Below are 16,292 nucleotides of genomic sequence, written 5' to 3'. Positions count from 1 at the left end.
TTCTATAGTGTGCTTTTCTCTATAGTCCATATGTAGAGAGTGCTGTAAGCTTCTGAATTCAATTATTTTGGTACTGGGAAAAAAAAAAAAAAAGTTATTTTTTAAATTTCTAGCATGGATTCTTTATTGCTTTTAGAAATATGTCTGACTGTCAGGCAATAAAAGAGAATACTGCAGGGATTCTTAGCTTTTGACATTTTTAATTGCTTCTGCTTTGGTTATTACACAATAGATAGTTTCATCATATAAATATAATGTATCTTTGCAAAATCCTTTAAAATATTATTTTAAACCAATGAATGCCATTTTCTATTTGCCTTTAATTTCCTCTCAATAGTAAGTTCATCAGAGTGTAACAATTAATTAACTTAATTAAGCTAACTTAATTATGTTCTTTCATAGGTCAATATGTAGAGCTACTCAGATTAACAGCAGAGCTTGTAAAGTTAATCTTCTTGTATAATGCAAATGATGCCAAGTCATGTATTAAATACCTTCCTGAGTAACAGATGATACAGGACTAAATGTACTTTAAAGAAGGGCAGAGACTGTGAAAAGGTTAAATAAAGAAAAATATCTTGGATTTGTGGAAATTTTAAACAGACCTAATTCATTTTTTAAGTTAATAATCTTTTTCCAAGAGGAGGCCTCATTCTATAAAGACATTTACAGCTTAAATATACATACATAAAAAATTGACTTCAAAAGCAGAACTGTGTGACAATATTTTCCAGCTATCTTGCAACCTTTATGTTTCTTTATTGAGAAGATTACATAAAACAGTCCTGTGAAAAGATTGGATGGAAAATGTGAATTCTTAACTTCAGAGCATTTGCATGCCTACTGTATTTCCCAGTTTATTTTACAGAGGAATCACTTCAGTAGCCAAAGGTATTATGCTCTCATATCTGCTTATTATTAATTCACTTTTAACACAGTTAGACTCTAAGGCTTTCTTAGTCATGTGGCTTAGCAATTTTGCTATAAAATATTAATGAGAACTACAGTAATAATAATAATTACTTGTAGAAGCATAAAAAGTAAAATCAAACAAATAAATGATCTGAACAGGTGACTGATCTCTTCTGTTAAACAAATGAGTCTGATGGTTGAAAACCATTGTCTGACATCAGGACCATATGTCAAATAGCCAAATTTCAGCCAACTAATCAAATTTCAGTCTTCTCTGTAATTAACCTGATTTAGGTCCAGAAAATATTCTAAATGCATAGGAATTCTAGGTCTGTAATCCATTGCAACTCTTTGTTGCAACACAAAGAAAACAAAGAAGGTGGGGGCACTTCTGTAAGATGATTTGAACACAAGTGTAAAGGAAAAGGCTCTGCAAGTGTGGAAACTACTCAGAACTTTTAAAACCAGAATAAAGTACTAAGAAATACACCAACAGGACCAATCCTATGTCTGCTAGGGGATTACACAGATGCTATGTGTTCTTCTCTTTCTTAAACTATGCCATGTAGAATTTATGAAGTTGCACAAAATGATGTTGCATGTCCTGACCTCAGGATGATGAAAAGGTCCAGAGCATAAATCAGCTTGTGTTCCAAAATCACAGGCCTATGACTTCTAATATAATGGAGAATAGTCTATGATATAGAATAATTAGTATATTAGCATGTGTGATTTTTCTTCAGAAAGCATCTGCTAGGTCCATACAGCATGGAAGTTTCCAATTACTTTTCTGAGCACTTTAAAAGTTAAACAAAAAAATTACGGTTCAAGAGTAAATCTGTAGTCCAACCCATTCTGTGTGTGTAACTTTTTTTTTTTTTTTCCAATTAACAGTGTGTCAAGAACAACATATTTATAGCAAAAACTGTCTGACAATTCTTTTGTTGAATAAGTTCAAGTTATCAGCTACTCGGAACAGAGGAAAATTATGGTTATATCTATGAAGTTTAGAAAAGCACTTTTTTTTTTTTTTTTCATAAGTGCAAGCATAACAGATTTGTATTTACACAGATAGATAATATATAAATATATTTCTCTAATATTTTCTTGTGTTCTCTACAAATCATCTTCCAGGTTCTTGCCAATGTGTATTCTACAAGATGATTGAGTTATTTCCTCAAAGGAAAAATGAAAGATGGAAATCCAGTTATTTAACAGTCTTCTAGTAACTTCAGATAGAGAAAATATCACATGAGCACTACTACAGTCTTTACCATGTAAAGACTTTACCTGTCTTTACACTTTTATTCAGTTCTTTCAGAACATGTCACATCTTACTTTGCTTAAAAAGAAAACACCTTAGTATATATATATTAAAAAAAAAAAAAAAAAAAAAAGCATAAAGATGGACTGGATGCTTTGCTGAATAAGTTTATGGTTTGGGGTTATTAAAAAATAATCTGTTTTAGTACTAACTTGAAGTGTCAATAGGACTTGTTGGACAAATGTTTTATCCAGACATCAAGGAAAGAATTAAAAAAAAAAAAAAAAAAAAAAACAGATGCAAATTGTGTTCATAAAAATTAAGAAATCCTCCCTTTGCATCTGGTTCCCCCAGAATTTCTGAGAATAATGTAATGATTTCACGTTGAACTTGTAAACTGCTTGAACTATTGTTACAACTAATGTCAGATGTCCTAAGTGTGGCACACATCTTTTCCTGTAGAACAAAACACAGCTGTTCACTAGTAATGGAAAAAAAAGTCTGTGCACTCTCCAGATATAGGGCAAGCACTAAAAGCTTAATAATAGTACCTATCTATTAGGTACTTAGTAATATATAGTACTATAAGATAGTACCTGTCTTAATCCTTCTTTAATTCAGACTCCCAAAATATTGCACTATTGTAGCACTTACTGTACTGTAAGTACTGTAGTACAGCACTTAGATAGCAACACAGATACATGGGCTATTCATGTTCATACAATACAGTGATGTCATTCATATTTTACCCTAAAGTGTTCCATATGATTTGGGGAGGAAGGGGAGAGGGTGGAGAAAAGAAGGTTGGCTGGTTGTTTTATTCTTATTTATTTATTTTCTAACAGAACTAAATCTCTTACAAAGAATCACACAGCATTTCATCTGTATCCATACTGCTCTAGTAACACAGCCATTCCAAAAGACTAGCTCTGTTAGCCTCTAGGCTTACACGATTAAAACATGATTAATTGATTTGCCAGTGGATCAGCAAAGGAAATTAATACACATAACTCACGCATTTCTATTTTACCTCTAATTAAAGATGAAGATATGCCTTTTATGAGACTCAGGTTTAAGGGAGCTGTCAAAACTAGTCTCTTCTTAGTTAGATAACCAACTCCTGATTCTCACTCCCAGTAGAATAGTGTTGCTTATAAGAAATGGTATCAAAACACTAGAGTAATACCCATCAGTCTTGCTCTTTAGCCACTATAAAACTATATATATATACATATATATATAAATAAAAAAAAAAGTAAAATTACTTTAACAACAAACCTTTACTTTTTTTCAGTGTGATTGCATATTCATCTAAAAAATGTATATATTTACTAAATATACTGCAACTGCTAGATGAACAATGCAAGTGACCCCACCAAATGGGGGGGGTGTAAGGGTCATGAAATGTAATTTCTTCGCCTTTGAATTTTATTGAACAATTACATTGTTATTTAAGCAAGTGCATTTGTGTATTTTAAAAACTCTGAATCTTAACATTTGCAGAGATATTTCTTTCATTAGTTAATGGTAAAGAATGTGTGGTATCAGAGATATAATTCAATGTATTGACTCAGGGTATACTAACAATAGTGAGGTACTGAATATTGAAATGGTTGTGGAGACAAAATTCCTATGTAATTTAAAAATTATAAATTTGAAAACTATGTAGTTGAGTATAACATTTTATGAAAAGCAGAGTTTTTCTACAGTTCCCTAAGAAACTGGAAAGAAGGTCTAATTAAGTGACACTGAAATTCAGATAGCACACATCTGTCCCCTTTCAAATGTGCTGAATTTTTCTTTCAATTTCACTGTTGGATGTTAGTTATTAAAAATTACAATAAAAACATACAACATTGACTCATCAATCACACAGGTAACTTTCTTACTTTAGTATGGATAGTAATTCAAATCATCCAAGCATTCAAATCTATAAAAATTACATTCTGATTATGGGGGATTGCACAGGTTTTGAAAACACAGGGTAAGGTATCTTTCTAACTTTACATACGGTTTGGTTATTTTATAAGCCAAAGTGTTACCACATCTGAAGGACACTAATGAATACACTCACTTTCCTGAATCCTTCACAGGTACAAAACTTTCACAGGTGTAAAACGTAAACACCCAACATGCTAATTATTGATGCACTGACTTTTGTTATATGCCACGTTGTATGTCCATCTGGACACTGTCCCTTTCTCCCCCAGTTACACGTGATTTCAGAGCATGAGAAGAGGCTGGGAAGAAGGGGAGCAGTAACAGGAGCAGGATCCATCCTGCCCTCCTGCTGAGTAACAGCAGCTGTGGAGAAACAGCTCAAAATTCAACCTTTCAACCACTAGCAGAGACAACTGGAGAAGCAAAGCAAAGCCTCATCTGAGTGACCACAAGGCATCACACAAAGTTAAAACTGATGACACAAGTAACTGTGTGTAAGATTCGGACTGCGAATCTTAAGAAAAAGAAACTGTAAGCAAGAAAATGACATGGATTATACAAACGAATGCAGCGACTTATGGGATTTTCCTGATTTCCTGCTACTATAAATTGTTCTCACGTTTGCAAATCTGAAATACTTTTTTGAATGTCACTTTACATATCCTTCTTTCAAAATTCCCATCCACTCCACTTTCCTGAAATCCTTAGTCTGATAGCTATTTTAATTTTAAACTTCTTTCCTGCTTCCCTTTTCCATGGCTGTACTTGAACATTCCCTTAACTGCCTTCTCACCAGTACTGATGGGTCAAATTCAGATGAGAAAAAAATTATTACACTAATAATGCATCAGCTAACAGCTACAGTTAATTCTGAATATTAAGTAATTAAGCAAACACTAAAAGAATACAAGGGACTGGTGTACCAAGAGACTTCAGATAAAAAGAAGATTTAAAAAGGAATTTGTTGAGTAAAGCTCTGCAAACACTTTTGTTGTTGTTAGAGGCAGGTTTTTTAAAGTGTAATTCACACGCATTTGTTTACCATGCTGACTTACCCCCATGTAACTTAGGCGGGCTGTTTCCTGGTGGATTCTGAATTTGGAAATTCAACATACTGGTGCTCCCCTCTCAAGGTTCCCTGCAAATCCAACCACAAAACTCTTTCTAACTCACCTCTGTTTTGATATAAACTGCGGTAACTTTTTTTTTTTTTTTGATAAAGTCTCATTCTGTTATAAAACACATATAATAAATACTTTATGACCCCATGTTCAGCTAAACAGCTTCACCATAAACTGAGATATCTACTCAAATTCAAGAGCTGCATTCCCATCTTTCAGTTCTCTGATATTTCCTCAGGATCTCTCCCCCACAGTTTAGTTGTTTGTATTCCACACAGGCCAAAATTGAGGTAAGTTGGAAAAGCTGAAAACTAGGAGCCAGAACCCATGGACTAAGCTCCCTTTGCAACTCAGGAAAATATACAAAGGCATTACTAAAAATTTATATCACTCTATCATCAGGACTGCTTACATGTGATAACTTGAGTATGCGGTGATACTCCAAAATAACGTGAAACACCTTAAGTGAAGTACCAGAATATACTCTTAAGAATTCTCCCAGCCTTGTACTAAGAATTTGTCTCTTCTTCAAACAAAGTGACAAGACTCAGAGGAAAGGAGAAATTCATAATAGAATTTGGTAATTATCTTAAGGCTGCACTAGAGAAACAATGAATGGCACTGTAAGAGAGTAGTGTTTCCTATTGGTAATATTTCATTTTCTCCTTTATTGGGAAAAATATAGTGAAAGAAAATCTGAGAAAAACAACAGTATTTACATTACCTGGTACTTGGCATGTCTTTAAAAACAACAGTAACTGAGGAAGCCAAGACCAAGAATATTAAGGCTACTCCATGTGAAAGACTTCTCTCAGAAAGGGTTGATTTAAAGATAACAATGGTTCCCTGAAAGGATGATTCTCATCATAAAGTGAAGCTGGAAGTCTGCTGACAACCTCTTCTCCAGCTATGGTGTACTCTGACAAGTATGAATTGCAAGGACCAAAAAAGTCAGTCATTAGCTGTGTTGTAGAACTACCTTACAAGTCAGCACCTTTTCTTATAACAACAGGGAGTATGGCCTTATGCCACACTACATCATTAGCATCTAGTATAATTTTTTTCAGAAAAAAAGGTCACAATGATAGGCACAATAATATTACCAAGGGCCTTTCCTTTGTCCAACCCAGCAGTTAGCTGCATTTAATTTAGGATGACAAAAGCTTTATATCTAATTAATTACAGATTCTGTTTCTTTAGTCTTGTAAAGCTTAATTTGCTCAAATCAACAGAATTCCCCTCAATGTTATGGATGTGTGAAAGATTGGAACAAAAAAAATATATAGTTTTCCAATCACTGATAATAAGAAACATCATTTAAAATGCAGTAGATGGAATATACTTGGCTTATATAATCAAGGTCCTAAAATTTACCTTGGCCTGATGTGTCAGTGGTGTGAGAGGATAAGATTGAGCTTTAGCTTTAGAAAGCTGCTAGTATGAAGAAAGCATGAAAAACAGAGGCAAATGAGTATCCCCAAACAGTTAATCTTGGAATAGAATAGACACAGATGGTCCTACCTCTTCTGGATGTTTCTGTGCCACCGATACCAGCTCTTCAGAGCTACTTCTTGAGGTAGAGGGTACCACATTACCTGGGGCCTCTGAGACCACCTCATTTGACGGCTCGGAGTCCTGAGGGCAACAGAGACAAATAGACCCCTCAGCAGCGTGTTGATGTGGTACTCCAGGATAGAGAGAGTTCTCAGAGGAGCTGTGCTCTGAGCACAGGAAAACAGAGAATACTTGAAGTCTAAAAACTCATTTTTACACTGGGCAACTAGTTTAACCCCAGAGGCAAAAACATCTGCCATATGCTTTCTCTTAAAATGGTAATACTTTCTTCATAAGAACATTTTAAGCCTTAGTAAATAGCTATATAGCATTTCAGAATTGTAAAGTTCTGAATAAGCATGCTTGTTTTGCCCATACCTACCCCTGCTCCTAAACTGCATGGAAGGGAAACCTACATTTCATCCCCTTATTGAAGATAAGAGATTTCTGCAAAACAACCTTGACCATGCTAGAACAACCCCACACAAATGTATTTTATCGATTGCTGTAAACTGATATAGCAGAGAAAACTGGTAAAGCTAGAGAAGGTAGTAGATGACTGTCAACTTCAACACTACAGTCAAATAAGTAAAATAAAACCACTTAACCACATTCTTCTTTCTAAATTACCTTTACATTGAATTTACAATGTAATGTGACTAGAATAGATTAGTCAAAATAAAAATCACTTTAATACCTCCACTGCTTCACACAGTGGTTTTGATAACTGCATAGATTGAGATATTTTACTAGGGAGAAAAAAAATCCATTAATCGGTACTATCTCTACTATGCTTGTAATGCTCATTATAGAAGATATTTTAGTTGTCATTGCTTAGCAAGCAGAATATGTGCTTTTGATGTATCACTTTCTCTCTACAGTCATTAATTGCAAGGAAATCGAGATTATACTTTCGGAAACTGCAAGCTGCAAAGCTCATTATTAAGTTTTTGACATGACAACTTCTATAATGTAAATTCAAATTTTGTACTAATAATATTCAGCACTTGCATTTTAGCCCAATGTCTATGTTTGGACTATTGGAAGGGACAAAGCTGTGGCCCAACACCCACTACTGAGAATCACAGGACAGACCAGACATTGCAAAAGAATACATGGAGGGGGTTGCTAGAGGCTAGAAAGTTAGAAAAAAGTCTATGGGTCTCGGGGGTATTCTCTAGTATCTCTATTTCATATAACTTTTCAGGTGAATTCCTGTAAAATAAAAACAACAACAGCAACCACAACACAAACCTACTAAGCTTAACTATTTCAAATAAAGCTCTTTATGACTTTCTTTTAGCATCACCTCTCTGTGACTTAGATTATTCTGGCCCATCCTGTGGCCCATCACTTTAAGTTTAAAGTTCAGTGTCACGATAACTACAAGGAAAAGACTCTCTCTTCATGTTGGCCCAATTAGCCACAAACTGACTCAAAGTACTGAACCGTGCTATTTTGTTTTCTCCTTGAGGACTAGAAAGTTAAATCATTGCCACGCAATTTATCAGCTCAGTATGTTTCCAGAAGCTCTCCTGTGCTGCTTGCAAAAACAAAAGTAACAACCACATCTGCTGGAAGAAAATGATGTACTTGTCTAAATTCTTTGGTTCAGTGATTTCTCTCCTTGAATTCTGCCTGTCTTTTGTGCCTAAGAAAACTTTTATTATGTTGCTATCACCCGTTGCCAGATAATGGTGGCAACGTTGTTTTTTGTTACTTATGTTTTTTTGAAACAATGGGTTTCAAAAATGGTCAGAGCAGCAGTAATTTGGTAAACATATATTCTTGTTTCATTTATTTTGTTTCAACAAGAGCAGCACATCACAGATGCTCTCCTCCTCCCTCCTCCTCCTCCCCCCCCCCCATAATCAAGTCCTGAATATCTTCTTCCCGACCAGCTTGTCCATCCTTCTCAATAGTTCTCTTAAGAAACTAATATAGGGCTAATACAATACATCAATTTTTAAGGAGATGGATGGAAACCTGATTTACTTTGTTATTCAAAAACATATCAAATAAATCACTTCTGTTCCAGTTACAATGGTTTCACTATCTCTTTTCACACTGCTGTGTCACTTAGGAAAACTGTGCAGAGCCTGAGCATTTGTATGAAAAGCAATCTATGTTCTAGACTAGTTCAGCAACACGTGAAGTACAGCTTTTGGAAATAAACATTTCAGTAAGTGGAATGTGACCCATTCATGTAAGGTACAATGACAAAAATGTTGCAAGGTGCAAGTGAGAACTTTCATAAAGCTTCTTCTTGGTGTCTTCTGAGTGCATGGTCAAATGAACTAGTAACCAATTATGGTAACTTGCACTCAGACAAATAAAATCACCTTAAAAGTTATTAGCATTGTTTACTTCTGTAAATGGAAGGCATACAATCTGTATCACTGACACAAAACAGCTATTTTACTGAAGAAGTGGTACATGAAAAAAAAATGTACTTCAATTTTTATTTTTTTTGTCTTCCCCCCTTATTATTTATATCATAATACACTGGGTCAACTTTGCAAAAATATTTGCACTTGTTGATCTGTAAGCCTCAACTGTAGCAGTGAAAGACTGTTCATGGATGTGTAAATGACACAATAAATGATTTGGTACACAACCTTTCTGGTGCCTAAGCCCTTCCCATTTCATTAAAATATTATAATATTTCCACCCTATATAACTTAACTGCATTTTCAAGTCAGGTCAACACGTAGCTTTCTAACAAATCACAATGTTTAACTATATTAATCAATAACTAATGGGGAAAAACACTATTAAGTGGTACTTCCAGTTTCCTGAAAATATAGACATTCTTTATGAAAATGTAAGTACACCATAAACAAATAAACTCAGAATGCTAATGTAGTAATTATATTTTTTCCTGCAAAATTCTGATTTTGAACAAAGCTCCTCAGAACATAATTTTCTTGAATTTATGAAACTTTAAAGAGGAAACATGAAATGTGTCGACATTCTTCTACGTTTATGCAAGAAAGACAGCTCTGCTTTGAACTATGTCTATTTTCATATCACCTAAATATTCATGCAATTTAAGATACCACAGCAGCATTAGCTTGATTCAAAGAGATCTAGAAAAAAAAAAAAAAAAAAAAAAAAAAGCATTTGAATTACATGTTCATACAAACACATAACAAATTGGATCTTCTGGTCCTGGGATGGAACATGCATGCTAGAGTCATGACATTAGAGTAAACCCTCCTTAGCAGCAGACACAAAATGGTGGTGGCTTCAGTGGAATGGCTGGTGGCTGGCTCAATTTGGAGTCTTGGACCTTCAGCATTTATCATTATTATTATTATATTAATTTAATTAAGGCTATAAGAGATCAAAGTGATAATGAATGGTGAGAGGTGAGAAATCAAAAATGTATCCAAGTGTAATGCAATTCCTTCAAAATACCCAGTCTTTTTCTCCCTTTCAAGCTGTTAGGCACACTTGTTATTTGCATCTACTGTAATAGAAGTAAACATTCTTCTTTTAGTTTTTGTCCTTTGCTGTGCAGAAGTATCACTGAAACAACACAATGAAAAATCAATAGTGTATACAGACCAGATGGGGATTTCATGTGTGAGCTATAAAAAAGTGATAGATTTCAGAGGAAAATATTTACATTTTATGCTATGCTTAATTTTATTTGTTTTTGAAGTCCTAATATGAGGACTTCAGTATTTTTACTTCATTATTATTATTTATTTTTAGAACAGACCATTACATTTCACTTTAAATATATATATACATATATATTTTTATATATATACATACATATACATATATATACATATACATACACATATATATACATAAAGATATGTGTTTTATATGTATATTGCAGATAATATATTCAAACATGTACACTGCCAGTGTTATATTCAAAATGAATGCTAAAGAAACAAAATAATGTCATAGTGTTTACCCATATATGTTAAAGTCACAACAGATGTAACTCATAAAATGGAAGCTCTACACAGCCTTTGATTTCAAAGAAAATTGAAAACTATATAAACTTCATAAAAAAAAAAATACTTAAAATACTTTGCTAGAAAATGTAAGAAGATCCATTTGAAACAAGATGGAAAAACAGTGTCATACAATGGTATTCATATCAGCTGAGCATCAGTTACTTTGTCTGCCATTGTTACTTTAAAACAAAACAAAACAAAACAAAAGAACCCAAACACATCAACTCACATCACCCAAACCCTTTATAGATAATTTCAAGCTGTCAGGTTTGAATATATTATGTTAACTCTGCATCAGTTTTCATGTCATCCTGTACCTTGGTCCAGTTGAAAATTACACAAGCCATAAATTAGCTTTAAACAAGCTTTGAATCACCCTGGAACTAGTTTTCAAATTAAAGAGCCGTCAGTATATTACATGGTACTGTCATTTTATTACCCCAATCAATTCTGTGTGGCCTGAGGTAGAAAGAAAATGGATGCTGTCTTCATTTGCAAAGGGTTTATCTCTTAAACCAGGCTCTGAAAACATGACTGCAGTAATGAATTGGAAGCCAAAGTTACTAACAAAGACTTTTAACAGTAGCAAAGTAGAAATATTTGTCCCTCTTTAGACTTACAAAAGGAAAGAAGAAGAAAAAAAAAAAAAAGCCTCTTCTAAAACATGAAGGCAGCTTCTTAAGGCTGAAGGACTATGGGAAGAAATTAGTCTATTTTTGTTGAAGTGCCAAAGTGCTTTTAGCCTCTGCAAACATCACTTTAGTACTGCACTTAGTAGCCTTCCTGGCCTTCCTGGGTCAGAGCAAGGTCCCTCTGCAGCCCAGGAGGCAGAAGATGCCCTCCTAGCAGCCAGCTGCACTTGCCCTCCCTTGTTCTCCCAGGTGCTTACTTGGGAAGTCTTAGTCAGAATATGGTAAAATCTAGTAAATACAAGGTATCTGTAGTTCTTCACAGTTCCCAGGAAGACAAAGTAAAGCCCCAGGAGGAATGTACTCTTTATCTCAATCTACTTACTTTGTCTTTCATAGGATTTTACTCTGCGCTGGTTAATGAGGAAAGAATACAGGCTTTAAAAGCCCCTTTCCATATTTGTAAAATTTCATTTCCCTTTTCTGTTCCTATTTTGATACTTTCCTCATGTTAATTTTCTTTCATATTTGACAATCTCCTCTCTTCCTCTGTCCTCTCCAAAGACACAAAATTACAAACATAGCCTTTAAGGTGCTAACCTCCTGCACTGCCAGTCACAGAAGCAACACTCTTGTGTTATCCTTGGCTATGTTTTATTTCTCTTGGGAAGGGATGAAGATTTCTGTGTGCATACACTGTCAACACAACAGCCTCTCCTTCTCAGCTGACTCTGAAACTCATTCAGTTCATGCAACACACCTGAACCTGGATCTAAACCCTCTGCCCTCTTTTAAAGGCAGAAACCAAAGGAAAACCTTTTATAATTCTCTATTTTCCAAGTACAGAATCTTAATTACATTCTTTAGCCTCACACCTTTTCTTTGTTTGTTTTAATTAAACTCTGTGCAATACAGAGGAACCAGTAAAGTTACACAAAGTTTCCAATAAATACCAATCTGTTTCAATTTCTTATCCTTCTAAACTTTCTAAAAACTATAGCCCTGATAAAGCAAGCTTGCATCTTTGAAATCTGCCTACATTTCCACGTGTAAAAGCACAATTTCCCTTTACAACTGTATAAAAATAAAGATGCTACTATTGCTTAGCTTTCATTAAAACTGTTTGAACAAAGTATTAAAAGAAATAAGGTCATATGTTTGGAAAAAAAAAACAACCCCCAAACCAAACATTAATCTACACATTCTTAAAGCTAGAAAGAGCACTCCCAAAATAATGTTTTTCATGTTTATTCTTCCAACTTTATCATATGCAAATAGAAACAGCAAACAGCAGAACATTTTACTATTTGAAAATGTCATCACTCACCAACCTCTGGAATCTGAATTAGTTTCCCCTTTCTAATTTTCCACATTTCCATTAGCCAGTATACTATTCCTACCTCTCTGTGGACTGAAACCTCTACTTATAAAATCAAACTCTCCTAGATTATTACTTTCCTTTTACTCTCCCATCATTCAAAGGTTCTCTTTCAGTACCCACTTTTATGACCTCAAAAGTCTCTGAATTCAATAACCGAATGTTAAAGCACTGTAATTAATAAAAATACATAAAAATAAACAACTAGAATTAACCGTAAAAATATAGGTTGTTGACAGTACTCTCTTCTCCTATACATAATACAAACGAGTACACCTTTCCTGTTACTGTCACAAACCACGACCATTGATCACAGATACACTGTGGTGCAAACTATTGGCAAAAAAAAGAAAAAAAAAAAAAAAAAGAAAAAAAGTATAATGATATAAGCGTCTATTTGTATCACCAGAAATTTTTAGACTTTCTTCAATAAAGGGAAAAAGCCAATATCTATTTTTCTTGTGCTATATCTCCCATGTTTCGGGTAACTTTGTAATTATGTGGTGTAAAAAAGAGCAAAAGATTTTACTTGACTATCCTTTTGCAGGACATTAATATACTGGCAATACTGCTGTACTACACTATTATCATTGCATATAACAGTAACTCAATACCTTTTCCTTTTTTGCTGATACCACTTTCTTCCTAAGTATTGTTCTGATATATATTATTTATTATGATTTATGATAGAAGTATATACTATAGCCCCCAAAATTATTTTTATCCTAATTTTAAAAGAGTTTTAAAAGCTCTTTAAGACAATACACAATTTATTACTGTTAGATCAGGATATTTAATCTTCCCCATGTCCATTCAGTATGGCTCACATGTCTCCCATCCTTTTTTTTTTTTCTCTAAAAGAGATAAGACCAAAAGTTGCATAATAAATTCTCAAACATATCACAAGCACCTACAGTATGCGTGCCTCTCATTGTGCTACACGTGTCATACAACTTGCAACAGCAGACTTCAGTGTACTCACAGAAAGACACTTGTATTTTGCACCTAAGCTTTAAAATACATTTTCAGATCAACAAATGTCCAGAGACACCTGCTATTAGCTGTGGAAGGAGCTGCTGCAACTACAATTGCTCCATGTGTAAGACAACATTCGGGTTTGCAGTCCTCTGTTTCCATGAGTGGTATTTCTTTCCTTCAGCAATGGTCTGGGACTGACCACAGCAGTATATTTATACAGTGTCTCCAAAAGATAGCTTTACTCCACTTGTATTTGTTTTCAAGTCATGTTTAAGCCACCCCAAACTTTTCAAACTCTTGGAGCACAAATTGACCACATTCAGGAATCCAGCACCATTCATTTTGCAGTATGGCACAGCAGCAAACTTACTTCCACCCTTCAGGCCAAGCTGCCCATTCACACAATTTCTGGTCCAAGCAGTTTGCTTCTCCCTTCTTCCACCGCTTGAAAGAAAGCATACACAACATTTGCTCACAATACTTCGCTAACACTTTGCCTGAAAAGATTGGGCACTTGAGAAGATCTTTGCTCAAAAACCAGCTGCTTTATTCTAACAAAAATAGAACGTAGCTTTTTTTCAAGCACACAATCTTCAGATATTATGCATCAGCATGCAGAGTGCGTCTGTCAGATGTTGGAACAAAGCTTTAAATTGTATCATCTAACTTAATTCTCAAGACAGGGTCAGCACATTCACTGAGCTTTTTTTCTTTTTCCTTTGAGATGTCCTTTAAGTAATATTTATTTAGCTTCTTACATCTTCATCAGTACTGATTCTTGCTTTTCAGCTCCTTTAAGTTCAGATTTTCCCAACATAACGCAAAACAGAGATGTTAAAATGTGTGATCACCAAAAGCATCACAAAATTTTCAGACTACTTATTAAATCAAAATTAGTTTTCATCTCTCCCCACTTCCAGATTTTTTCTCCAGTAACAAGAGAAAATAAAGGGATTACACAATACATCATTCTTGCAGTCTGAGTTTATTACGCAAGTTTTATAGCTCCCTAAACTTCCCTCTTATGGCATCCTTATCTGCCTGCGCTTCAGAGGTTTTCCATAACCACTGTGTCCTGCTCTGGGGAAAGGCTCTCTGTGTGCCCTCCCCATCCTTCTTTCAACCTTACCACAGCCCTAAGCTTAAATTCATTCTATTCTCTCCTGAGTCAGTTTTTGTGTATTCCTCCGTGTAGAATTTTCTCATTCATAACAATGTATGTGTGCTCACATTTTCCCTTCTGTGCCGAGGGCTTCTCTTGCAGTCCCATTAATTTTCCCCATCCTGTTTCTCTCTCTCTAGGTCCTCATCCCCAAAAGGTACTGTATTTTACTTTCAACTGGTAAAGCATGGAAATAAAACATTAATTCAATACTATGAAATATTTTAAACAAAATCAATCCATCTATATAAGAGCATTCATATAAAAATATTTCTTATATCCTCTTTTTCAGATCTCGTTGTAACATCTTAATGTGCCAAATTAAAAGATAAAACCTCACAGATATCCTTTAACAATCCTCAAACAAGTATGTTAGGAACTCTATTTTGTGGGTGCCCCTGATTTATTCATTCACACTGGTCAGCAGACTGCAGTAATTAAAGAAAATTTCCATGTAAGTTTAAACTACTCATAGAGAGGCATACTCTTATTAATGCAAAGTAGCCAGCTAAAACAAGGATGTTTTGTTCTGTCAGACTGAGCCACACTGACAAGGGACTATTTGCTAAAAAGGGAAGGAGCAGCCCAGTTGATGTGACATTAATCAGCCATCTTTTGCTGAGCCTGCAGGAACTAAAAGGTCAAACCCAGTGCTGCTGCTTTAAAGCATCCTCAAAAAGGCCTAGAAATTCCTCATTCTTACCTAATTAAAAACACTGAAAATGATATATAGAATGATGAGGCTACATTAACTCAAAATGTTGACCTTAGTCCTTTGTTCTAGGAGGCATACATTTTTATTTATTTATTTATTTATTTTTTAAGACAGAAATCCTTTTTGTTTCTCATCTATATTTAAAAACAAAACAAAACAAAACACCAAGCCCCTTAGTTTTCAGTATAATTACTTAAATAACATTGTGGCCCAGATTCTTTCAGTTAAAAACATTTTGCATGCAGTGCTTATACAAATACACAAATTACTAAAATTAATAATCTAATAGCATATATCTGTGTATTAAATTTTAGGCTTTCTACCTTGAGACTCTACTGATACATAATTCCACAAAATCTGTTATTGAAAAGGGAATGAAATAGCTTTTGTAGTCAATAAAACTAAAGCAGAAATCCCTTTGATACAGCAAACGTAAGAGTGATTTTAATAGTCACTTCATGCCTAAGCAACTCTCTTTTGATGTTGCTTCTTCATACCTCCATTAAACGTATATATCAACCTTAAAAGTATTTCTCCTTTCTCCAATGTGTGGAATACCAGATAGATCCTTGTGTTGGGTCTGTCTGGGATGGAGTCACCTTTCCCTGCAGCAGCCCACACCACCACAATCCCAAGCATTGTGTGAGAGAGCAGAGAA

At 34.5% G+C, this 16,292-nt stretch overlaps 1 protein-coding gene across 1 annotated transcript in view; it reads right to left on the bottom strand.

Annotated features, from left to right (window-relative positions):
- PHF14 (PHD finger protein 14) overlaps positions 1–16,292 on the bottom strand; it is a 164,339-nt gene that overhangs the window by 29,845 nt on the left and 118,202 nt on the right. The window contains exons 18-19 of the mRNA XM_032181011.1: positions 6,760–6,873; positions 5,173–5,255 (exon numbers count right to left, since the gene is read on the bottom strand). Coding sequence (XP_032036902.1) covers positions 5,184–5,255; positions 6,760–6,873 — 186 coding nt within the window. The 3' untranslated portion in view covers positions 5,173–5,183. The remainder of the gene's footprint in view (positions 1–5,172; positions 5,256–6,759; positions 6,874–16,292) is intronic.

The sequence above is a fragment of the Aythya fuligula genome, chromosome 2, assembly GCF_009819795.1.
Source record: "Aythya fuligula isolate bAytFul2 chromosome 2, bAytFul2.pri, whole genome shotgun sequence".
Classification (NCBI taxonomy): Eukaryota; Metazoa; Chordata; class Aves; order Anseriformes; family Anatidae; genus Aythya; species Aythya fuligula.
This window is presented reverse-complemented; position numbering and strand designations above follow the sequence as displayed.